The sequence below is a fragment of the Pezoporus flaviventris genome, unplaced genomic scaffold (genome assembly GCF_033815535.1).
Source record: "Pezoporus flaviventris isolate CSIRO_AGI_PZ_B2104156 unplaced genomic scaffold, CSIRO_AGI_Pfla_v1 ptg000069l, whole genome shotgun sequence".
In the NCBI taxonomy this organism is placed as follows: Eukaryota; Metazoa; Chordata; class Aves; order Psittaciformes; family Psittacidae; genus Pezoporus; species Pezoporus flaviventris.
The window spans coordinates 1,396,935-1,419,541 of record NW_026892617.1 but is presented as its reverse complement, the minus strand read 5'-3'; the positions used below and the strand labels follow the sequence as shown (position 1 = coordinate 1,419,541).

General features: G+C 53.7%; 2 protein-coding genes across 2 annotated transcripts in view; one reads left to right on the top strand and one right to left on the bottom strand.

The window, feature by feature from the left end:
* The first annotated feature begins 893 nt into the window (after positions 1-893).
* LOC133278782 (ubiquinol-cytochrome c reductase complex assembly factor 2) lies at positions 894-4,761 on the top strand. The gene is made up of 4 exons (XM_061471919.1): positions 894-1,066; positions 3,384-3,458; positions 3,807-3,876; positions 4,586-4,761. The coding sequence occupies exons 1-4, from the start codon at positions 929-931 to the stop codon at positions 4,678-4,680; spliced, it is 378 nt and encodes a 125-aa protein (XP_061327903.1). The 5' UTR covers positions 894-928; the 3' UTR covers positions 4,681-4,761.
* A 1,067-nt stretch (positions 4,762-5,828) lies between these two features.
* ITPR3 (inositol 1,4,5-trisphosphate receptor type 3) overlaps positions 5,829-22,607 on the bottom strand; it is a 36,913-nt gene continuing 20,134 nt past the window's right edge. The window contains exons 25-58 of the mRNA XM_061471920.1: positions 22,368-22,533; positions 22,064-22,228; positions 21,795-21,863; positions 21,492-21,617; positions 21,238-21,360; positions 20,881-21,081; positions 20,314-20,565; positions 20,098-20,223; positions 19,699-19,824; positions 19,459-19,579; positions 18,588-18,772; positions 18,315-18,463; positions 18,052-18,160; positions 17,828-17,918; positions 17,424-17,593; positions 16,635-16,809; positions 16,365-16,549; positions 15,832-16,032; positions 15,339-15,449; positions 15,169-15,264; positions 14,840-14,941; positions 14,497-14,583; positions 13,759-13,869; positions 12,578-12,770; positions 11,550-11,675; positions 10,877-11,049; positions 10,606-10,770; positions 9,950-10,142; positions 9,483-9,578; positions 8,962-9,086; positions 8,548-8,713; positions 7,701-7,861; positions 7,027-7,188; positions 5,829-6,699 (exon numbers count right to left, since the gene is read on the bottom strand). Coding sequence (XP_061327904.1) covers positions 6,631-6,699; positions 7,027-7,188; positions 7,701-7,861; positions 8,548-8,713; positions 8,962-9,086; positions 9,483-9,578; positions 9,950-10,142; positions 10,606-10,770; positions 10,877-11,049; positions 11,550-11,675; positions 12,578-12,770; positions 13,759-13,869; positions 14,497-14,583; positions 14,840-14,941; positions 15,169-15,264; positions 15,339-15,449; positions 15,832-16,032; positions 16,365-16,549; positions 16,635-16,809; positions 17,424-17,593; positions 17,828-17,918; positions 18,052-18,160; positions 18,315-18,463; positions 18,588-18,772; positions 19,459-19,579; positions 19,699-19,824; positions 20,098-20,223; positions 20,314-20,565; positions 20,881-21,081; positions 21,238-21,360; positions 21,492-21,617; positions 21,795-21,863; positions 22,064-22,228; positions 22,368-22,533 — 4,876 coding nt within the window. The 3' untranslated portion in view covers positions 5,829-6,630. The remainder of the gene's footprint in view (positions 6,700-7,026; positions 7,189-7,700; positions 7,862-8,547; positions 8,714-8,961; positions 9,087-9,482; positions 9,579-9,949; positions 10,143-10,605; positions 10,771-10,876; positions 11,050-11,549; positions 11,676-12,577; positions 12,771-13,758; positions 13,870-14,496; positions 14,584-14,839; positions 14,942-15,168; positions 15,265-15,338; positions 15,450-15,831; positions 16,033-16,364; positions 16,550-16,634; positions 16,810-17,423; positions 17,594-17,827; positions 17,919-18,051; positions 18,161-18,314; positions 18,464-18,587; positions 18,773-19,458; positions 19,580-19,698; positions 19,825-20,097; positions 20,224-20,313; positions 20,566-20,880; positions 21,082-21,237; positions 21,361-21,491; positions 21,618-21,794; positions 21,864-22,063; positions 22,229-22,367; positions 22,534-22,607) is intronic.

Here is a 22,607-nt window from a genome sequence, read left to right as displayed (position 1 = left end):
CACTGTTCACACTGCTGCCTGTTTCTTGCTCACAGAGATGACTATAATAAAACCCCACATTTGGGTTCTGCTTCAGCAGCAAAAGGGTTGAGTTGTCAATGTGGGCTGCGATCAGTGCTAACTGAGGCTGGTCACAGCTTTGCTGATGGCGTTTAGCCAGACCCACCTCAGCATCTGCATGCTCTGAGCCTCTTGCTGGATGCACGCACCGGGACATCAAGTCTGGGAGTGGGGAAGGATGAAGCAGGGTCCAAGCATGACACCAGCAGCCAGACCTGGTGTCAGTGGGGCAAAACCCCTGCTTTGGCTCCTGGAAAGAACACAGCAATTGAGGTAGGACAAGGGGTAATGAGGTAAAACTTCAACAGGGGAGATTTAGGTTGGAGATAAGAAAGCTCTTCCCTGTGAGGGTGCTGAGGCGCTGGCACAGGGTGCCCAGAGAAGCTGTGGCTGCCCCATCCCTGGCAGTGTTCAAGGCCAGGTTGGACACAGGGGCTTGGAGCAAGCTGCTCTAGTGGAAGGGGTCCCTGCATGGAGCTGCGTGAGCTTTAAGCTCCCTTCAACCCAAACCAGTCCGGGATCCTATGATCCCACCTGCTGCTCCAGCAGCGACAGGAGGCCTCCCGGTCCCACCCTTACATCACCAAGCGCCGTCCCGGCCTGCGCCCTACGGCTGGAGCGGGGTCCCTCCTCCTCCGCCGCCGCCCCCGAGGGCCAGCCCGAAGCCAGGCTGCGCTCGGTGCCTCCGGACACGCTGAGCTGCGGGCCCGGGAAGCAGCGCAGTGGGCACCCCGAGCCCGCCGCTGTCCCCGTCCCGTTCCCCCCCGTAGTTATCACCCGTCCCATCCGCGCCCGTTCTCACCGCCGCGCTGCGCCTGCGCGCCCGCCGCCGGGCCGCTCTCGGCCGCCGTAGGCCACGTGAGGCGCGATGGCCGCCAGCCGGTACCGGCGGTTCCTGAGGCTGTGCGAGGAGTGGCCGGTGGAGGACACGAAGCGGCAGCGGGACCTGGGCGCGTTCCTGCGGCAGCGCGTGGCGCAGGCCTTCCGCGAGGGCGAGAACACGCACGTGAGGGCGGCGGCGGCGGAGGAGGCCTCCTCCGGGGTGGGGGGGGGGCGAGGCGGGGCCTGGGCCGCGCAGGCGCTTCTGGCCCGCGCGGTTGAACGGGAGCTGGGAGGCGCGGGGAGGGTGAAGGGAGCTCAAAGCTGCTCCAGCTCCATGCAGGGACCCCTTCCATAGAGCAGCTTGCTCCGAGCCTCTGTGTCCAACCTGGCCTTGAACACTGCCAGGGATGGGGCAGCCACAGCTTCTCTGGGCACCCTGTGCCAGCACCTCAGCACCCTCACCGGGAAGAGCTTCTGCCTAAGAGCTCATCTCAGTCTCCCCTCGGGCAGGTTCAGGCCATTCCCCTTGGCCTGTCCCTACATCCCTTGTCCCAAGCCCCTCTCCAGGTTTCCTGCAGCCCCTTCAGGCACTGGAGCTGCTCTCAGGTCTCCCCTTCAGGAGCCTTCTCTTCTCCAGGCTGCCCCAGCCCAGCTCTCTCAGCCTGGCTCCAGAGCAGAGCTGCTCCAGCCCTTGCAGCAGCTCCGTGGCCTCCTCTGCGCTCGCTCCAACAGGCCCCTCGCTTAGGGGAAGCTGTGATCTATACCCAGTTCTTGCCCTATGTGCACTGAGTGCTTTGGGGAACCCTTTTCCTGTGCTTGTGGCACTGGGGAAAAAAGCACTGTGCCTTTGTGCTGGAATTGAGTTGTGTGTTCTGCTCACCGTGATGCTAGTGCGGTGCGGTGTGAGTACATGGTGAACTGCGGCGCTGCCTGGCATTGTTAGGATGCAGGAGTTGTAAAATTGGATTCCAGCTACAGTGTAATTGTATTGGAGTTTAGGCTTTGGTGCTGAAATAAATCAGACAAGTCGATGCTTGACTTGGGCTGCAGACCTTTAGAGGCATGCAGGTGTTGCTGTGGAGTGTAAAAGTGCCTTTTCTCAGCATAAAGACATTCCAGATACGTGTTTTCTACTTCAAGGGACCATTATAGGTACCTAATTCTCTCTCGGTCACCAGAATAGTCTGCAGCAGACATTTCGGAGAGTGCTTATTGCTTTCCTATGTGCTCAGGACAGCTGAATGTGCTGCACCAATTGGCTAAAAGGTTCCAAAGCTGCCACTCATCTTGAAAATCTAAATTGATGCCTGCAGCACTGATGTCTATTTGTATGTATAAAGGCTTAATATAGCTAAGGAAATGTGCTGGCAGACAGCAGGAGGAATGTCTGAGAGAAGAACTGAAACCATAAAGGATACTTAATCAGGGTAATGTCTGGTTTATTCATGTGGAATAAGATTTGCTGATTGTACAGGGTGGGGGAATGCTGTTTCTGCTGCTCATTTAATAGCTGTTGCTGCTATCATTACTAAAACATTAGCAGGGTCATTTGAGATGTAAGTGCAAGATAGGTTAAGCTGAGGATGATCTGCATTGTGATGGTGCTTACTCTTGCCTGTCTGTCCATGTATCCTCTCTCCTGCAGCAGCCTTTCCCTACTGAATAAGGAAAGCCTTGCTTTAGTCCCATAGCTTGTGCAGAGAAGGCCCTGAGCTGAACCTGAGTCAGTGTCTCAAGGACAGACGAGCCTTGTCATTTTATCCTGACGTGCTTCTGTCGATGCTATTCCTGCTCATGTATCTGCTTGAATCATTTATGTTTGATGTCACTGGGCAGCAGTGCAGCGTTCTGGTCAAGTTGGCCCCCACTGTAAAGCAGAAAACCAAGCTGACGTGCCAGCCATACTGCTAATTCGATGGCTCTGCAAGGCAGAGGCACCTGGCAGAGGTTTAGTTATTAGCAAGATCTTTCCAACCTACTAGACCAAAATAGAAATCCATTTACCCTTCACAAGCTGTGCAGTGTCTTTCATGCTGCTTTTTCCTAATCAGTTATAAGTAGTTTTAGCCTGCGCCGGGATTTTCTACCTTCCATCCTGGAACATGATTCTAGTTGATGCTTTAGAATCAAACAGGAGGCAAAACTGGCCTTTGAGCAAGAAGTCTTGCAGATTTCACAGCACTATAGATGTGAGAAAGCTGCCCAGCAGTATTCTCATTAACTGTGTATTCAGGGTTGATCTGTCAAACCTTTTTGAGCAGAGTTTGAGGTTCATTCTGGAAATCACACGCCTCTTTATTCACCAACCTGGTGAGAAGTAGAGGGGAAAGGAAATGGTCTGCATTCTGGGGCAGCAGAGTAGGGGTTGCCAGCATCCTACATTGCACTGGGAAGCCACCAAAGGCGCTCCTTGACTGTCCTTCTCACAAGTCTTGAAACGAGGTGGGTTTTGCTATGGAGGTTTAAAGTAACACTCATGTAATACTTTTATGCCTTTCCAGATTGCTGACCCTGAGAACTGTGACCAAATGTATGAGAGCTTAGTCAGAATCCACACCAACTACTACAAAAATAAGGTGAGCTTTGGCATTAGCCATCATTCCTCTCTTAGGGGATGAATCACCACACTCCTCTGGCATTGGCTGCCTCATCCCAGCAGGATTTCTGGGAATGTCAGACAAATGAGCAGTTGGGTGGATGCAGCACGACCTGGTGCCTTCGGTCACTCCAGGAAGGCTGCAGACATCTTGGCCTCTGTGGCATGTATGGACCATTCTTGGTATGGATGAACAGAATTCCTAGAGCTCAACTAACACTGAGCTCAGATTGTACCCTGTGGTGACTTTTTTTACCTCTTTTAATGCACTACAAGTAACATCCTTTTCTTTCTCTCTCCTTCTCTCACCTACTTGCTCCTTGTGCAGTATCCACGCCTGAAAGACACAAACTTCACAGGAGTGACAGTAGAAGATTGCAAGATGATACTAGCAACAGGTACTGACACTATGCTTGATCTGAGAGTAAGTCAGTGCAGGAGATAAAGTGCATTCTAGTCTTTGTAGTGCTCACTCCTACTGAACACCTGTGACTAAAGGGCAGAATGGGACTGTATGCAAGTATATTAGGATGTTTCATGAGGAGTAAGTTCAGGAGTAATTGAGGAGATCTTCAGTAATCTGTCAGGGTGAAAAGTCAGTTGTAGTTTTTACTGGGCAGGAGCAACAAAGAGTTTGCAAGGGCTCTTTGACATCAGATTGCAGGAACTGTGTGAAAGGTAGGCATGTTCACTGTGTCATTCCAAAATGTAGCTTGGCTTCTGTTTCACCATGTTCAAGTTCCCTTCAGTGGTTTTTTGTATTAGACTTTGAGAGAAAACAGGGTACCATGAGGCAGAAATACTCTCAGCCAGATCACTTATTAAGTAAGTGCAGTGCAGGAAGCTAGTGCAGCTTTGTTCTGCTCCAGTTCCTAACTTTGCAGTGTGTAGAAACTGAATATTAGTTGTTAGTGATAAGAGACTCCCTGCACAATGGGTTGGAAGAGAAAACAACCTTGCTTCAGGCCCTGAAATAGAAATTCATTAAGATGAAAGTCAAGGAAAGGAAAATACATGTAAAGCAGAGCTGTTACAAGAGGGCTTTCATTCCTTTGCTTTTCTGCTTTTCTTCCTCTTTCCCCAGCTCTCTCTTTTCTCCTTTTGCAGACGTTCTGCAACAGATGGAAGACATGAAAAAAGGGATGTGGAAAAAACTGCGAGAAAAGTTTTATGCCAAGAAACCTGAGGAGGACTCCAAGTGATAGGCCAGCTCCAATTCTCCACTGTATATATTCCTGAACACTGTACGTTGCCATGATGAATAAAACCATTTATTCCTCTTAGCAACAGCATTTTTGTTCAGCCCTACACCCTTCATATCTAGTGCCCCCTCTTTACTGAAAATCTAGGCCATGCTTAACACATTGTGCTGAAACCTTATTGGAGCAGTGTAGTTCAGAGGAAAGATCTTGGCGGTGTTAGAGGTGATCCTTTGTATTACGAGAAGTGGAACAACCAGGAGATGCACAGAGGCAGTAGGTGCAACCATGTTGGCTTTAAATGTGCTTGTGAAGATAACAGTAGAGATGTGAAAACGTAGCTATGCTTGTGTTTCTGTGTGTTAGCTCTGGTAATAGTGAAACTGAGGGAGGGATACTTTAACCATCACATTTCTTTTCCTTTTGAGAAGACACAGGAGAGGCCCAAGGGTGATTGTTTACCATGGTGACAGCGGAATGGTGCAAGAGCTTAACTGAGATTTCAATCAGATGCTGCTGGGGTGTGTTGCAAGTCAAGGTAGCTGTGTGCAGCTTTCTGTCAGCATGACAAGAAGGTTCTGTGGGTTACTGCATATCTGAGGGTTCAAGATAGGTTTTAATGACAATGTTGGTATATAGGGCCATAAACAAATTTCAGCTGTGATTAATTAGTCCATTGCTGTGGCCTATTTTAATTCCTTTTTAAAGCTTTCATGCTTGCATCAGTGTCTATTCTCGGGAGGCAGAGGCTGGAGCTGGGATGCCTGCAGCACTGCTTGGCTTGGGCAGGATGAGTGTCTAGAACACAGCTCTGCCAGGACGCTGCTTGGCTCCAGGCAGCACCAGCAGCTGCTCCTTTTTATGTGCTTTTTATGTATTTGAACAGTGTTTTCCTGGCAAGTACTGAAAGAATTTGAAACTTTGCAGCAGGCTCCAGTCCAAAGCTTCAGAAAACAGGGCTGGTGTTCAAGGTAGGATTCTTCTTCTGACTGGAGCATCGTACTACATGTTAATGTTTAACAGCTGGAGCTGAGAGCACTGGGTTGTGGAGCACCTTGGCTAATACAGCTTGGGTTTGGCTTCAGGTCCTTGGCCTGTTCTGCATCTCTGTACGTAACAAGCCAATTACATAGCAGAGTGCACAGGAAGGGAGTTTTCTTGACCATGTTTAAGTTTTTATTATAACATGATTTTGTATTTAATTTAGTTAAGGCAACTTACACTTCAGTTCTTAAGTAACAACAGTAACAACAAAAAAAAGGTAAAACATTACACCAGAGATGAAACTAAAACACAGGACACCCCTTCACAGTGAACTCCTGTAAACCTGCACTCTCCTACTACTACTGCCCAGATACTCTTGGTCCACAGAAGGAAAAAAAGGACTAGTTCACACTAGTACAAGCTTGGGTACTCATCTGGTGAGTTAAATTAACAAAATCCATCTCCTTGAGTTCAGCTTCTCTTTACTGCACCCCAGTGATGAACAGAATTCTTTAAATGGAGAGGGATGAGCATGGAGCAGGTACAGCAAATACGATGGCTGGTTTGCAAAGATCCACGTGTACTAGTGCCACTCTTGGAATAAGTTAAATATCGCAGCCCTACAGCTACTTGCACTACACCCGAGGTGGAGGCCCTCAGAATGCAGTGCATGGAGATAAAGATACAACCCTCCACATTTGCAAAATAAAGAGTTATTGCAATGAGGGATAAAAGTCCTGTATAATTTATCCTCCTACAAGGGCATTAGAGTAACGTGTGGGTCCAGGTATTGTGAGGAATCCTGGTCAGTCCCTGGCTCCTGAATTGCTTACAAGCACTCTATGGGAAACGGCATGGTCCATCCCTCCCTGACAGCAACAGCCAGACATGGAAGCCAGGAATAAGCAGCCTCGTAGCTGATGCATAGCGCAGTCCCTCGGTGGGTGAAGCCAGTGCTTCGGCTGTGGCTTAGTGGTTCATGGTATTCTGGACATCCACAAATCCCATCCTTTGTCTGCGCTTCCGTTGCTCTGTCATCTGGAGTTCAAACAAGGACACAGGTGAGGTAGGGAACCAGGCTGCCTTTCTGGTCACTGACACAGCTCAAGTGTGGGACTGCCTAGGCTGCTTTAAGCCTCTGCCAAAAATCCCTGAGTTGGACTCCAGCTGATGAGGAAGTTAAGGATCAGAAAGCCCCAAGTGTCCCTGACCCCCCCACCAAAAGGGTTGCAGGAACCCTTTGCTTTGTCTCTGAAGTTGTACTGGTGCTTGCCTGTTCCACGCTGTCAGTGACTATTTTAGTAAGGGCAGCAGGTTTTTAGTCAGATGTTCCTCAAGTGTTCCTCTTTTGAAAGTGTTTCATACCTGTTCCTTCAGCTCGTTCAGCTGGGAGGTGAGATGGGACACCAGCTTCATCGTGGTATTGAGTTTGTCTTGAAGATTCCGGATCTCATTCTGTTCCCCTTCCCCTTCATTGCTGACCAGAGATATGGCTCGCATCCGGGGGAACCAGTCAAGGTTCTTGTTCTGGAAAGGTGAGAATGGGAGTGGGAGGGGAAGAAGGAAGAGACCTGATAGCAGGTCACAGGAAGCTTGCCTGTGCTAAAGGATTAAAGAAGTTCTCAAAGGCTCATCTGGTCTCTATCTGTGCACATTCTTCATGAACGGTGCACTTCAAGGTGTTTTTTCTCTTACAGCCTTCTGAGCTTAAGTTCAGAAGTTGTTTTTTCCCCTAGATTTCCTTTCCCTCTCTTCTTGCCTTGAAATCACCTTGAAGTCACACTCCCTACTGCTTGGTTCTGCCCTTGGTTCAATCCTCCAATACACAGTACAAAACATCAAACAGACAGCGTGTTGTTGGCTGAGATTGCAAAGTGGAAATAACCAGCTAAGAAAGAACGAAGGCACAAGAGTGTTACTAAATACTTTCCAAAAGCTCCTTCTCAAACTGCTTTTCTCTGGCAAGCCCCTTGTTCCCAAGTACTCCCCACGGTAGGCAGGTTGCAGCAGGGAAAGAGCTGCCCTGAGAGGAGCCGTACCTTTATCATCTGCGCCACGTAACTCTCTGGCCCTGTGTAGTCTGTCTTGTTCTTCACTCGCACCAGCACTATGAAGTATAAGTAGTTCCACATGTTGTGCTCATATTTAATATGCTCCTCAAAGGACACGGTCTTGTTGTCGAACTTGTCCCTTTCGAGCCCTGGGAAAGGCAGGTGAGATGGGAGGAGATGGGGAGGAGAGAAGGTAAGAAGTGAGCAAGCAAACGCATGTGAAAGGAAGCCAGATGGTTGCATCCTCTCCCAGGTGTGACTTTCAAGAAGTGCTTTTAATAATTAGTTGGCATTTAGCACACAACAAGCACTCAAAATGGGGGAAATAACCCAGTTGAGTATTCAGGAGGCTGCTACTTAAAGTAATAGCAGCGCTGTGTTCCGCCTATATATCTAAGAGCATAAAATGCACCCAGTGGATCTTTAAAAAAAAGGCAGCCAGACTTAATGGGGTATTCTTTTTTTTTGGATGCCTTCCCATGACTGAAGGATTCCAGAACATTTTCTGTATCTTATTTCTTCAGGAATAGGGCACTTTTTTCTTTCCCACTGGCTAAATGATGGTCTCAGGAGTCACAGATACACAGCGACAAGAACTCCACAATGTGGTGTTTCAGTTTACTAGCTCATTAACAGAAGGGGAGGAACAAGACAGATAATTTCCCCTCTCTGTGTCCTTGCTTAAGCCTCCTCACACTGCAGTGACCCGTCACTGAAGGTTTGCTGTGAACCAAATGGAAACCAGAAACCAGCTGAAACTTCTCCCCTTTGCTCAGCCTTAGAAGGGAGGAAGAGCTTTGGGGCAGTTTCTATACCCTGAGGTCCCAGCACTCACCACATATGAAGCAGGTTGTCTTCAGTATCTCTTCCTTCTTTTGCTTCTCACTCCTCAGATCAGCAAAGGTGTCAATAATGACCCCAAAGATGAGGTTAAGGACAATGATAATGACAATAAAGAAGAAGAGGAGGTCGTAGACAACCCGAGCAGGAAACAAGGACTCCTGTAATAGATGAAAGGGATAAATATGTCATTGCACATCTCCTCCAGCTACTCCAACCGTGCTGCCTTGTTACACAGGCCATGTGCTTCAGGGTACCCCGCTGACAAGGAATGAAGGTGTGATGGGGAAGAGGAGGGAGCCCTGGAGGACTGCGTGGGGATGGAGCTGGAAGCATCCCAGGTTCCATGGGGGTGTGCAGGGCACAGATGCAGCCAGAGGCCGGGCTCCCACGTGCTGCCCAAACTCACATCCTTGGATGGCTTCCTCAGGATGTCCCCGACGCCGCCGCCGTTCCGCAGCCCATGGTTCAGCACCGTGACGATGCACATGAGCAGCGTGTCGCAGGCGCGTTCCCACTGCTCCGCCTCTGCTTCTGGGACAGCGGGGAGGGAAACGAGAGCAAAGACTCAGAGCACACAGAGGGCTGAAGTGCCAGAGCATGGCAAAGAACCCAGAGCTGCTGCATGACTCCTGCTGCAGGGATGCAGGGGAGCCGTGGATCTCCCACCAGCCGAGCCTCCAGCTTGCTCCTTGCTATGGAGGTGTTTGGCCGAGCGCTCCCGAAGCTCCCACTTTCTTTATGACTAAATTGGTTCTGCTTCAACATCTTTTGTGCCAGGGTCAGTGCAAAACTCGTGGGCCTCTTGCTTAATACATGCCAGAAGTGGGTTGCTTGTTTCCACTTTGGGAAAGCTGGGAATTTTCTGAGCTTGCTGACACAACCTACTTTGCCACTAACAGAGCCAACCTTCCTAATGAGCTCACTTACCCTCCAAGGCAGTGGGCACAGCAGAGCAGCTAACTTGGTCACTGCTGCATGACTCCATGAAGGTCTCCATATTCCTTTGCATCCCCAAGGGGTCATCTGCAAGTAAAAGAGGCCACAGCCTTTGTCAGAGCATCAGCTTGCCTTGGTAAAGCTCCTCACTCCATATTTTCCAAGTCTTTTCCAGGCTTCGAATCTTTTGCCCAAGTTTCAGTAAGATCTGAGATGTCATTTGTAGCTGTCCCTCCCCTTCTCTGCAATCACTCCCAACCCCAAATCCCTGCTCTCTGCAGCACAAGGTCCCCAGCTCAGCACAGGCAAGCCCAGACCCATGTGCTACCCATGACCCAGGCACACAAACACGTGTGTGCTGTGCACTGGGGAGGATGCTGCAGAAGGGGGGACCCATGCTCTGCTTGGCCCCTCTCAAGCCCGAGCATCACAGCCAGCAAGGGCAGGGGGTGAACCACCTTTGGCTTTGCTGTCCGGCAGCCGGTCCACCTCCAGGATGAAGTCATCCTTCAGGAACAGGAAGCCGACGATGGAGAAGAGGTAGACGAGGATGAGAGCCAGGAGGGCCGTCAGCAGGATGGAGCGCCCGTTCCGCGTCACGCTTTTGATGACATTAAACAAGGTCTCCTCGCGGTAGATCAAGTCAAAGAGCTGAAAGGAGCCAGGAGCAAAGAGTTGCCATGGGGGGCTTCCTTGGGAATGCCTGGCCTACCTACGGCCCTTTCATCCCGAGCTCTCGGATGCCTTAGCAGACCTGGACAAACTCTCATAGAAAGCATTGAAGTTTCCCAGCTTACTGAAGGGAAGTGGAGAAGAATGAAGTGACTTGGGCACAGCACGGGAGCCAAGAATAGGACGCATGCACCCTGCCTCTGCCCTCACCAGCTCACGTTGTCTCCCAGCTGACCCAGATAAAGTGCACAGCAGAGATTAGAAAGCAAAAGACCAGAGGGGAGACAGTAATAGATACTGTCAGAAGGCAGAACATGAGCTTACGCATAGATTAGAGCACAGCGAACTCATTGCTGCTACCTATCACCCCCACAGGAACCGTCTAGATTCTAATGGGGCAGACAGGCTACCTCCATGCCCCAGACATCTGCATTTATTGTACCAGGATGCTGTAGAAGAGTTCGTGCACAAAGAGTCCCAGGACGCTCGTCACGATGTAGCCAACGTGGTAAAGGAATTCCACATCCATGATCATGGCCTTGTAGCCGCGGATGAAGGTCCCGCGATTGCCCACGAAGCTCACCACGAACACAATCTTGTTGGTCAGCTGGGGGACAACCAGAAATGGGATGGAATGGGGTTTGCTGCACGTTACGAATGCAGAACAGCTTCCTGTGGTCCTCTGCTGGGTTTCCAGTGCATGGAGGACTTACATTGAGAGCTCCCAGGATGTTCAGGGTGAGTCCAATCCCCAAGTAATAGATGGACCGCAAGATCAGTGCCACGAGGAGCGGCCTGACCCCATAGCGCTTGGTGAACAAGGCCATGATGGAGAAGCAGATCAGGATCCAGAAGAGCAGTGAGATCAGGGGGGAATCCAGCACTCCTGGGAAGAGAAGACCGACAGCAATTAAATGGCATGAGATTAGATGCTGCCAATGAGACACTGCTGCTGTCCAAACTGTCAGGAAAACCAATGTGCTGATGCTCAGAGGGGTGAAAGATAAATGATGCTTGACTGCAAGGACCGCTATTGATTAAGATTTTCTTACTGATAACGTTTTTCTAACATCTTTTATGTGAGATCTCAACACCGCTGTAAATGAGGGAGGCTTTGCCTGGCAGCAGGCACATCTCTGTCATTGCTTCCCCATTTTACAAATGGGACAGCACAGCCCAGGGAAAAGACTTTTCCCTAAGAAGGAAGCAGTGGGAGGGCTGGGAACTGGAATCTTGACTCAATCCCTTCCAGCAGAAAGAACTCAGGGCTTTAGGAGTCAAAAGGAGACGGAGGGTATGGAAGTACAGGTAAGGGGGCCGGTCTTCTGCATATGCAGGTCCTCTTTCTCTTCCTCCTTGAGGAGCAGCATTTGCTGGGGCACTTACCCATGGAAGTGGCTTCAACATAGGGGTAGAAGAAAGCAATGATTATGTTGATGAAGACAGCCAGGTTGAAGGAAATGCTCCCCCAGAGCGTCATTCTGCGGGAGAACCAGTACATCAGCGGCATGCCTGGAGGGAGAGGAGGCAGACACCAATCTCAGCCAGCCTCGTGCCAGGCTTCGTGCTCCCAGCCATCCCAAAGGCTTTGCCGCAGGGACCCTGGCCCCCCCACATCCTTCCAAACATGAACATAACCTCCCTCGTGTGCTGGAATAGGAGCTTCACAGAGGTACTGCTCATGGTTCTTTCCTTCTCAGCCCTTTGACCTGCTCTGGCACCTTGGAATCAACTCAGCTCCGTTCTCCTCCTCTCCCTCCTCCCCATCTCCCACCCCTGACGTCCTGCACAACAACAGTGCCTTTGTGTTTTCAATGCTGGTGCTCGCTCCCAGGAGACCCAGCCAACAATTTCCCATCCAAGCTGGGAACTTGTTTCCTGCTGAATTCCTGAGATAGTTTTGACTGGACCTGCGAGTGTTTTCGGAGCTGCTACGCTCCTCCTTAGCGGCATCACAGGATTTATAGTGTGACTCCATTGAGCTCCTGTTATTTTAATCCCGGATTTCCGTCTCCATGCGGCCCTGAAAGCACCTAACCAGGCCTGCAGGGTGCAGAAAACCAGGTTTCATTTCCCATATGCAGCCACTAGATCCTGGCTTAGGAGAAGGCAACTGAACACAAATGAAGAGAGGGTTTTCCAGGGGGAAATCCCAGGGAATGTGCTCCAAGATGCATTTCACACTACCAAGGAACTGCGCTAACAGGCATGGAGGGAATCCACCCCTGGGATCTCAGTGAACCTCCACTCCCTGCACACTGCCACGTGGGTTGTGCTCTACAGAGCACGTGGAGCTCCGAGATGTGATTTCCAGCCCTTCCAAAGGTGGGGCTGCCCCCCGGTTCCACAGCAGGGGCTATTGGAAGCGCCGCGCTGGCTGGGGAGCCGCAGGGCAAGCTCTGCTTTGCTCTTACTGCGCAGTTTCTTCTGCCATTCCATCTCGTTGTGCAGGAAGGACGACTGGTCGAAGAAGTCACTGACTTTGCTGCCCTGCTCGTCCTGCTCCGTGGTGGTGAAGAGCCGGTACTTGGTCTCCTTGGTGAGGAACTCGCAGATGCCAGGCACCGGGAAGATTATCTGCTCCATGCTGCGGTCCAGGCGCACGATCTGCAGGAAGCAGGCAAGGGGGGGGCTGCGTCAGGTCCTGCTCCTGCCATGCTTCAGTTTCCTCTTTCCTAGACCCTGCTGTGCCGTCTCCTCTTCCCTCCCACTGCATCAGGATCAAAATGCTACCGGCCACCCCTCCATAACACTACACATGGACCCAGCAGAGGCAGCCCTGGCTGTGCTGGAGGGAAGCTGGGATACCATAACCCTACATATAACACTACAATATGGACCCCTATTGTCCATAACACTACAATATGGATCCCTATTGTCCATAACACTACACATGGACCCAGCAGACGAAGTCCTGGCTGTGCTGGAGGGAAGCTGGGATACCATAACCCTACATATAACACTACAATATGGACCCCTATTGTCCATAACACTACAATATGGATCCCTATTGTCCATAACACTACACATGGACCCAGCAGACGAAGTCCTGGCTGTGCTGGAGGGAAGCTGGGACACCATAACACTACATATAACACTACAATATGGACCCATCGTGTCCATAACACAACAAATGGACCCAGTAGAGGCAGCCCAGGCTGTGCTGGAGGGAAGCTGGGACACCATAACACTACATATAACACTACAATATGGACCCATCGTGTCCATAACGCTACACATGAGCCCAGCAGAGGCAGCCCTGGCTGTGCTGGAGGGAAGCTGGGACACCGTGAACCCTTCCTGGCCCATCTGCGAGGGGATCCACGCCAACACGCAAGGATGGGGCTGCTGCATTGGCTGCATCCTGCTGCTGCTGGGGGCAGAAGGAAGGATCCAGGCACAGTTTGTTCCCTCAGCTCCTCACAGCCTCTGCTTCGCCTTCAGCTCTCTGCAGAGCAAAGACCCCGTCTGCTGCTTTGCTGGCACAGGGATGGGAAGGCTCCCAGTGCAAAGCAACTGGCACAAGGCAGCCGGAGCACACATGGGGCTCACCAGCCACACGCACATCGATAACCCAACAGCCAAAGGGCCTTGCCTCAATCTGGGATGTGTGTTTCTCATAATAGGCCAGTGGATCCTCCTCTTCCTCCTGCACGGGGGCCGACGACTTCAGCATCTGCGTCAGCTGCTTGTTATTTAGGCTGAGCTGGGATGTGGGAGAGGAGAGAGGATGAGCGTGGCCCCAGCCGAGGAGCCAGCTCCAGCTCCGATGCTGTGTTCCTCGGAATCTACCAAAGCTGATGAGGTTTCAGGGGAAAGCAAATGAATTAAAGCTTCTCTAAAGGGGCACGAGCCCTCCCCGAGGTGACAGACATTCAATTCCCTGCAGTAATTACATCCAAACGCTGCTAACCCACAAATTACAAACCAATGCCCATAAAACCCCAGGGAAATCATATTACTGCTGAATCTCATTTGGGATCTAAGGTAGATAGGCAAGAAACGACAGCAAAGGACTCAGCCTTTCCTCTTCTGAAGGGAAGGGGAGAAAGTGGGTGCCAGCAGGACCCCACCAGTGCCACCAGCAAGCTGGATGTCACCCCGTGGCTGAGCCCCATAGACAGGGCTTAGTGCACTGCCTTTAGACTTGCAGCTTCAGCTGCAAGGGCACTGCTAAGTTTGTGTGCCTTTAGTCCTGCTGGGGGATACCAAACTCCATCAGATCTTAACCAACACAACCCAGGGTGGCTCAGCAGGGGTGGGAGGCTCTTGGCAGTCTCCTGTCAGGGTAGCTCAGAGGGGCTCTGCCTCCATTCCCGAGGCTTTTCCATACCATGGATGAGATGCCCTCCTCCTCTTCCTCCTGGATTCGCTTCACCGGCTTCAGGAGCTGCTGCAGGGACTTGTTGTGCCGGGACAGCTGGAAGAGGGACAGCGATAGCTGGGTGAGCAGGGGCTGGCTGTGAACACGGGCACGGGACATGGGATGCGCAGGGGAGCGGGCAGCCGGTGAGCCCAGGGCTTCCCATAGGAGCCAAAGTTCATCTCCCAGCCACGGCTCCCCAAGGAGCCAGCATGGCCAGAGGAGGTGTCAACAGACAGAAACGTGCAGTCAGTGAGTGGGAGCCCAGAGCCCCATGGGGAGCCCCATGGGCCCTGCTGTCACAGCTCGGTACCTGCAGCGCCAGGATATAAATGTTGTGGCCAACTTCCCGGGGGGAAACCTCGGCGTTCTCACACTCCTCCTCCTGCAGATAGGCCTTCTTAATGACATCCACCTGGAAGGCAGCACAGGCACAACGGGCTTGCCTCGTTTTCCTCCCCTGGCACCAAAGGGCTCTGGGAAGACCATTAGGCAAGGATGCTTGTGCAGCTGGCAGTGAGCAGCAGCATGGCAGAGGAGATGCTTACTGGCTTCAAACCAGAAACTGCACCAGGACCTGCAAGGGAGAAGAGCTCCAGCAATGGGGGGGCAGCCTGGGGGTGTTTCACTGTCAGCCCTTACCAGTTCCTGCGGGCGGAGGCTGATGAGGATCCGCTCGGCGTTCTCGCTGTCGTGTCTGCTCTCCATGAGGGCCAGGAGGAGCTTGGAGGCGTTGTCCTGCCGAGGAGAAGCCCCTGCTGAAGGGTGCCCACACAGGGATGCACATCCACGTACCCCGAGGCTCTGCCTACCTTCAGCTGCAGGACCAGGTCCATGCGGTACTTGCAAAGGGGGCTGATGTCATTTAGGATGAGGGCTGTGATGATATCGATCCCATTGGACTCGTGGGTCACGATGCAGCTCTGCAGGAGCAATGCAATGTGATAGCCCATGGATGCTGTCAATCTGCCCAGGTCTGAGATGGTGCCGTGCCTACAGCACTGACCCTGCCCCGTTTCCCTCCCTGGAAAAGGCCCTGTTTGCACCACTAAATTATTTAACCCCCATTTGCATCACTATTATCTGGCCAAGCAGTAGCCCATAAACCCGCATCATCACCATGCACCCCGGCATCCTCTGCTGCCCATGTCCTGCTCCTGTTCACATCCTGAAACCAAAACCTGCCCCTGTCCCTGCTGCTTTCCCACCCGTTCACCCCAAATCCTCCCTAAGGAATCCCAGATCAGGGGTGAAACACCCCAGGCATGTCGGGAATGACCCGGAGCTGCAGGGATACCCACAGACCTGGTTCTCATGGCAGGGCCCTTGGCAGTACTCGGTCAGGGTCTCCAGGGTCTGGGTGATGAGGGCCACGTTGTACTCGTTGATGTAGAGGCCCAGCAGCCCCAGCCCGCCCGTGGTGCTGCCGCACATGATGTCCAGGAACTGCAGGGTCTCACACACCAGGTTGTAGTTGGTTTTGTTGTTCTGGCACCGGAGGAAGTTCTGCCGAGCAAAGCCTGTGGTTATGGGACTGAGCAGCACCAATCTGGGGGGGGTCCAGTCCTGCTCCCTCCCCTGACACCCCCTCCAGCTGCAGCTCAATGGGTTGGGGCTGCCCCTGTTAACATCCAGACCTCTGAGAGCAGCACTCGGCCCTACAGACACAGCTGTGCCATGCACAGCGCCTTCCACACCACCAGAAGTCATCCATTAGGGATGGAGCCTTTGCAGATGGGGAAACTGAGGCACAGAGTGGCTGGTGCCGCCCTGGACCAAAGTGGGGCAGAGCCCAGACCCCAGTCCCATGTTCTGATCCCCAGCACCCCATAACCAACCTGCAGGTCCCGGTTGTGGTTCTCACAGAGCAGTTGCAGGAATCGCAGGATGGGCTCCATGATCAGGACTGTCACCCCCATCTCGTTGTTCTGGCCTTGCTCCCCAGTGTCATGGCCCTTCCGAAACCCCATGGCCATCGGGTAGCGGGATGGGGTGCCGGGCATCAGGAACGTGTCTCCTCGTCCTAGAGGGCAACCCAAGCTCGTTTGCATCAGGCTATCCAATGAGACAGACACTGGCTCTCCAAGGGGATGTGGCCCCATCCATACCTTTGGTGCCAGGGTCAGGCTCATCTTTGTCCTCACGGGGCTTGTTCCCGATGTCACTCATGTTCACAGACACCGTAGACTTGGTCTCCTGCTGTGCCTTCTTCATCCGGTCATGCAAGACCTTGAAGAACTTCTCAGACTTCTTGTCACTGGTCATGAGGTTGTAAAAGGATTTCTGGAGGAGGGAGGGCACTCATTCACATCTCCATCATGGGCTCCAAACTGCCCCTGCCTGCCCCTCTGCTTTGGTGGTCTCCAGCACTGAAGACCTCATCCGAGATAAGGTTTATTTCCATACAACAGCCCTGGACATCACAGTCCTCTTGGATTGTGATGGTTCCCTGCTGCTGTGCTCCCCTTATACCCTATGGACAGAGCAAGCAGCAATCACAGCAGCTCCAGCATTGGAACCCCACTGCTTCTCTGCATGGCCAATTTCTCAGCTTCCCTGTGATAAATCAATCCGACCAACCCACAAGTCATCACCCAGAGCTGCAGCCCGGAGCCATTGCAGCAGTACCCGGCAGAGGGCATCAGCACCGCTCCAGAAACACCCTGCAACAACCTGCCCCTTCTCCCCAGCCAGTCACGGAGCCGGAAAACTCAAAACCAGGCCCATCTCCGCAGTTCCTCCTCTGCACGGCCACCAAACACATGCAAAGCACAGGGGCCAGCACAGAGCCGTGGCTGCCCCGTGCGCGCATCTTCCAAGCGCTGCGATGCTCCTGCATCAATCCATGGTGCTCACCACTGGGACCGGTACCCACCGCGCCACCCAGGGCTCGGTACCTGGATCTCGGTGTTGCCTCCGTCCAGCAGCCGGATGGCAAGCAGGATGCTCTCCTGGAAGATCTTCTCGTTCTTGGTGTTCATGATGAGGTCAGCCACCAACTTGGTGGCCCCTTCTCGGTCCAGGCGGCACTGGACGGCAGCGATAGCGGACCAGTCCTGGTCTCCTCCTGCATGAGAGGACACGGATGGATGTGATGCTGTGGAAGCGCAGGAGAACAAGCACAGCTAAATCACTGCCAGGGGCATCGCAGCCCCATCCCTTCATCATCTTCTACTCCCATGGAGGTGGGGGCATGGCAACCTGCTACAGACCTGATCCCACCCTGGCTCGGGAGCTGGGGATTCAAGGTGTGTGCGAGCAGCACAGAGAGGCAGGGAATGCACAGGAGAGGGGCACTCACCTGCCCCAGCAGCATCCATGATTTCCCCTTTGGAGCTGGATTTCTTGTTCTGCAGGTAGTTGTTAAGCAGCATTTTCCGCAGCAGGTTGCCCTGCCAAGATAAACGCACATCCCAAGTGTCCCAGCGGCAGGGCCAGCACCAGAGCAGGAGGTGGCTGAGCACCCTGGAAGCTGCACTGACAGGGAGCATGGCTGAGGACGTGCCACGGGACCACAGTGCTCACCCTCTCGCCGTACTTGTTCCTCTTCACCAGCATCTGCTGCAGTGTCCTCAGCACCTTGATACACAGCTTCTCCTCCGTCTCCATGAGGTCCTTGGTGTGCTGCACCAGCCTGGCACAACAGAGCCACCATCACACAGCTGAGAAGGACATGGGGGTCCCCACCACCCCTCCAGGCTGCAGGCACACACCGGGATGGACACCCCCGAAAGGATGAAGGTCTCCAGCCCTCCCCAGTACCCCCAGCAATTCCAAAGCATCCTCACTTGGACAGGAACCCTCCGCTCTCGCACCGCTGAAACGCCTCCGTCCCCTCCATGAAAAGCAGCTCTGGCCGATGGAGCACATCCACCAGGACAGAGAGCTCGGCCTCCACCAGCGGCTTCAAGCGATCCTCCAGGGCGTTGATGATGTCCTACAAGTCACAGCACACACCTTTAGGGCCAATGCGTGCCTAGGAGACACGAGCACGGGAGAGGGACCCCTGCAACGCCAGCACCATGCACTGAGCCACGCGACCCGCTCCGGCAGTCCCATACCTGCAGCTTCTCTATGATGTTCTTGTAGTCCCACTGGTTGGGGGTGGTGGAGACGCGGGGGAAGCTCCGTGTGGCCGCCTTGTAGCTGGACGTGTTCCTCTGCACGGTGCTGGTGGAGCTGCTGTTGAGCAGGGAGCTGACGTGGGCATCCAGGTCCATGGGCAGAGCGATGGAGCGGCTCTTGGCTGCGGGAGACAGAGCCAGGGTTGGGGATAGCCATGACCCATCTCGCCCTCACACGCTGCCTTGGGCCAGACACCTCTTCACCAACTCTTCACTTGCAGCAGAGATTTGGGTTCAGTGCAAGAGTGAACTCCTCCAGCCTAGCGAGGGGTGGGGTGTTTCCATCCATCCATCCCTCCCCGCTGCAGCACCACAGTGCCCGCAGGTCAGATGTAGGATGGAGAGAGGCACCACCTCCACTTTTTGGTTGGGAAAGCCCAGCATGGAGATGCTGTAAGCACCCGGCCTCAGATTACAGAGGGAAATCCCCACCCAGCGCTAACCACGAGCAATCCTTTCCACAGGGTGACTCAGTGCTGACAGCCCTGCTCCTGAGTCAGGCTGAGGGCAAAGTCCTGGTGAGGAAAACCATAAACGCTGGGTTTATTTCCAGGCCCTTCATCAGCAGGGATCTCCCAGCCAAGCCCAGGCTCCAGCTATCCCCAAGCCACCCTGCTCAGGCCTGGAGATGTAGCACATTCCTGGAGCCAAACCTCCCCATTCCCGGCTGGCAGCCTCCCGCTGCTGTCCCTGCCAAGACCCACGGGAGGGATGCTGGCTCTTGCTCGCTGCTGGAGCTGAGGCAGCCGAGGGTGCTGCATCCTCCTGCTCGGTGGATGGGGAACGCAGGACCACTCTGGCTCCTTACCGACCATGGCCAGTGTGCGGATGCAGGCCTCCACCGAGCTCTTGTGCTGCTGCTGCAGCCAGGGGCACTCCAGCAGCCTCATGGTGGACTGGAGAAGCTGCACCACAATGGTCTGGTGGGTCTGAAGGAGAGAGCAGGCAGGTATCTATCAGTGCAGTGTGTGGCCAGACCTTGTTTCAAGGGCCTCAATGAGCTGCTTTCCTCCCCCACCCATGTCCTACCCATGCAGCACCTTATTACCTGCAGTGAGGTGCTGTTCTCCGAGAAGGGGGAGCTGAAGAAGGCATTGATGGTGTCCAGCACCACCGTCAGCACGTACTTCTCCAGGGTAGGGTCTGGCAGGCGTTTCTCTCGCTTCTTGCACATCTGTAAGGAGAAGGGAGGATGATGATGGCACCAGGGTGAGCAAAGTGTCCTGGCTGGGTGCTGCTGGCATAGAGCACTGCTGGGACCTTGCTGATGGATGTGGCTGGTGACACAGCTCCTGGGTCTATACCAGAGAGCCCTGGCTGCTCCCCATCCCCTCATGTGGCAGGTACACGAGTCCCCCTGGTGCCCATGCCCCAGCGGCATCAACCTCTCCCCATCCACCCAATACAGCAGCCGCTGTGTCCCTCCCACCCAACGCTCCCCACGCACCCGGGCCATGTCCAGGGTGAAGTTCTCAAAGAGAGTCCAGATGTGGTTGCTGGTGTAGATCTCCTTCATCTCCACCTCCGTGTCCACATAGCAGTGATTGACGAAGTTCACATAGGCCATCTTCACCTGCGAGGAGGGAGGGAGGGAGCAGGGACACCATCAGGAGAAGCCAACCAGTGCAAAGCCACTGGCACCTCCTCCCTGGGCACCCTGTACCTCCGTGATGCAGTCCTCGTGGGTCACCACCCGCACCACGTCCTCCAAGGGCAGCAGGGACGTGCACTTGATCTCTGTGTAGACGTTCTTGCCCTCGGCGCAGGCAGCCAGCAGGTCCACCAGTGAGATGTGGTACATGAGCGGGCTGTTCTCCTCCACGCCATCCCTGGCTGCTGTCATCATCTCCAGCAGGGTAGCCAGCGAAGCCTTGTCGTTGTAGAAGACCACCACATCGTCCCCAGCGTTGGTAAGCTGCAGGGAAGGGTCAGTGGTCACCGCTCCAGAGAAGGAGGGTCACAAACCTCACGAGGCCAAAACAGGGTGATGAGAAGCAGCAGTGGGGAAGGGCAAAAGGATGGGTGCATTTATAAGGAAAAGCAGGCATTTGTAGCGAAACCCAAAATCACAGCTTCTGAGACCCCAGACTGGTTACTGGCTCTCAGACCATGCATTAAGCTCCTGGAGATGTTTCCTACTCCAGGAAGAAGCCAACCGTGCACCTCCCAGCACCCAGACCCTGCTCCACCCCATGCTGATGCCCCACAGGCTGGGGGGAGAGGTGCTCACCTCGGTCATGATCATGTCCTGGCACTTCTTAACGTACTTGCCCTCAGCCTTGATGATGGTGTGCAGGAAGTCGAGGTACTGCACGTGGCGGCCGTGCGTGGCCACGCAGTGGATGAAGTGCTGCGGCACCGTCTCGTTGATCTCCGAGCAGAGCTGGTAGTTGTTGAGGAAGATGTGCTGCATCGTCTCAGCCTCCAGGAGCTGTGGGACAAGGGAGCAGGGTGAGGACAAGGGGTTGTGAGGAACAACCTCCATCTTCTCCCACCACCTCCTCTTGGCTTTGGTATCTCGTGCTCCCAGCCCCAGGAGCGATGCTGAATTTGCTGCCTGCGACCACCCTTTGGTCCCTCTCCTTACCCCTGGGGTCAGGAACAGGTTGAGGTGTTTGTGCAGCAGGGCCTGGTTTTCCTGATTGCCAGCACAAAACTTCTGCAGGAACTGGTGGGTGAACTTGAGGATCTCCATCATCTTGGCATCACCCTGAGGGAGGGCAGAGAACAGACATAGCCAGAGCCATTGAGGGATGGAGAGCATCAGCATCAGGCTGACCAGCAGGACACAACTCCTTGTCCTGGGCACTTCAGGACCAGCCAGCTTGTGCCCCCACCCACCTTCTCATAAGGGATCTGCAGCAGATCCAGCATCACTTTGTGGGCATCCATGTTCTTCAGAAGGCGCTGCTGCTTCTTGCGCACTTGCTCTCCGACCCCGCACATCTTATTCAGCCTCTCCAGGATCTGAGGAGAGAAGGACCAAGGCAGAGGGGAATTGAGCCTGGGAGCCCATCCAGATGGCCACCAGCACTGAGCTTGGAATCTCCTTCCCTTTGTGTCCATGCACTCCTGCCAGCCCATGCAGATGCCACTGGCCATGCCTCCAGGACAGCCCTGGGGACATGGCTTGGGCTCACTCACCCCTTTGACTATCTGATAGTTCTCACTGCTCTTCTCTCCTGGAGCAATGACCTCTTCATCAGCAGCAAGCTGCAAGGGGACAGAAACAGCATCAGGGTCCCGCTGCACCTCTCCAAAGCCTGGGGCAAACCTACGCCCCATGGGACCCTCCATGACCCTCCTCTGCCATGGCCCATTGAGAGGAGTTAGGACTTGGGCTGATGTGAGCAGCACTTCCACCTCCCAGTCCTCTCCCCTCCAGTTCCCAGGGTCTGGCTCAGGGCTCTCACCTCCTTCTTCTCCTTCTTGTTCCCCTCCACTGTGCTGTCCCCTTTGCTGCTGCCCTTCTTGTCCACCCAGAGCTCCGATTTCTCCACCATCGTGCGGAGTTTGTCCAGCTCTGACTTGATCACTTTGTAGTTCTCAACATCCTGGGCTGAGATCAGGAGCTGAACCTGCAGCGACATTCCCAGGGCATGAACCCCATTCCCCTCCTCCCCAGAGGAAAGGGGCCAGGACCCATCCCATGTCCTGTACCCCCAGCCACATGTATGGCCTTAGCGGTGCTCCAGAGCAGCATCCCATAAGGGTTACCTGTTTGAAGGTGTGCAAGACCTCCTGCCTCTGGCTGAAGTGCTTGAAGAGGAGCTGCAGGGAGCCGGAGATGAGCGGTGGGTAGTCATGCATCGTCAGGTGGATCAGCACTCGCAGAAACATCCTCCCTCCCTCGTCATCCACCTCTAACATGCTGCTTGTCTTCCTGAAGCCAGGACGAGAGTGCTTGGTGTTAGCAGCCACATGGGAGCTTGCAAGCACGCAGTCACCCCTTGGGGC

Coding starts and splice junctions, on each gene's coding strand:
- LOC133278782 (XM_061471919.1), top strand. CDS start 929: ATGGCCGCCAGCCGGTACCGGCGGTTCCTGAGGCTGTGCGAGGAGTGG. Junction 3,459..3,806: donor CCAACTACTACAAAAATAAG/GTGAGCTTTGGC, acceptor CTCCTTGTGCAG/TATCCACGCCTGAAAGACAC. Junction 3,877..4,585: donor CAAGATGATACTAGCAACAG/GTACTGACACTA, acceptor CTCCTTTTGCAG/ACGTTCTGCAACAGATGGAA.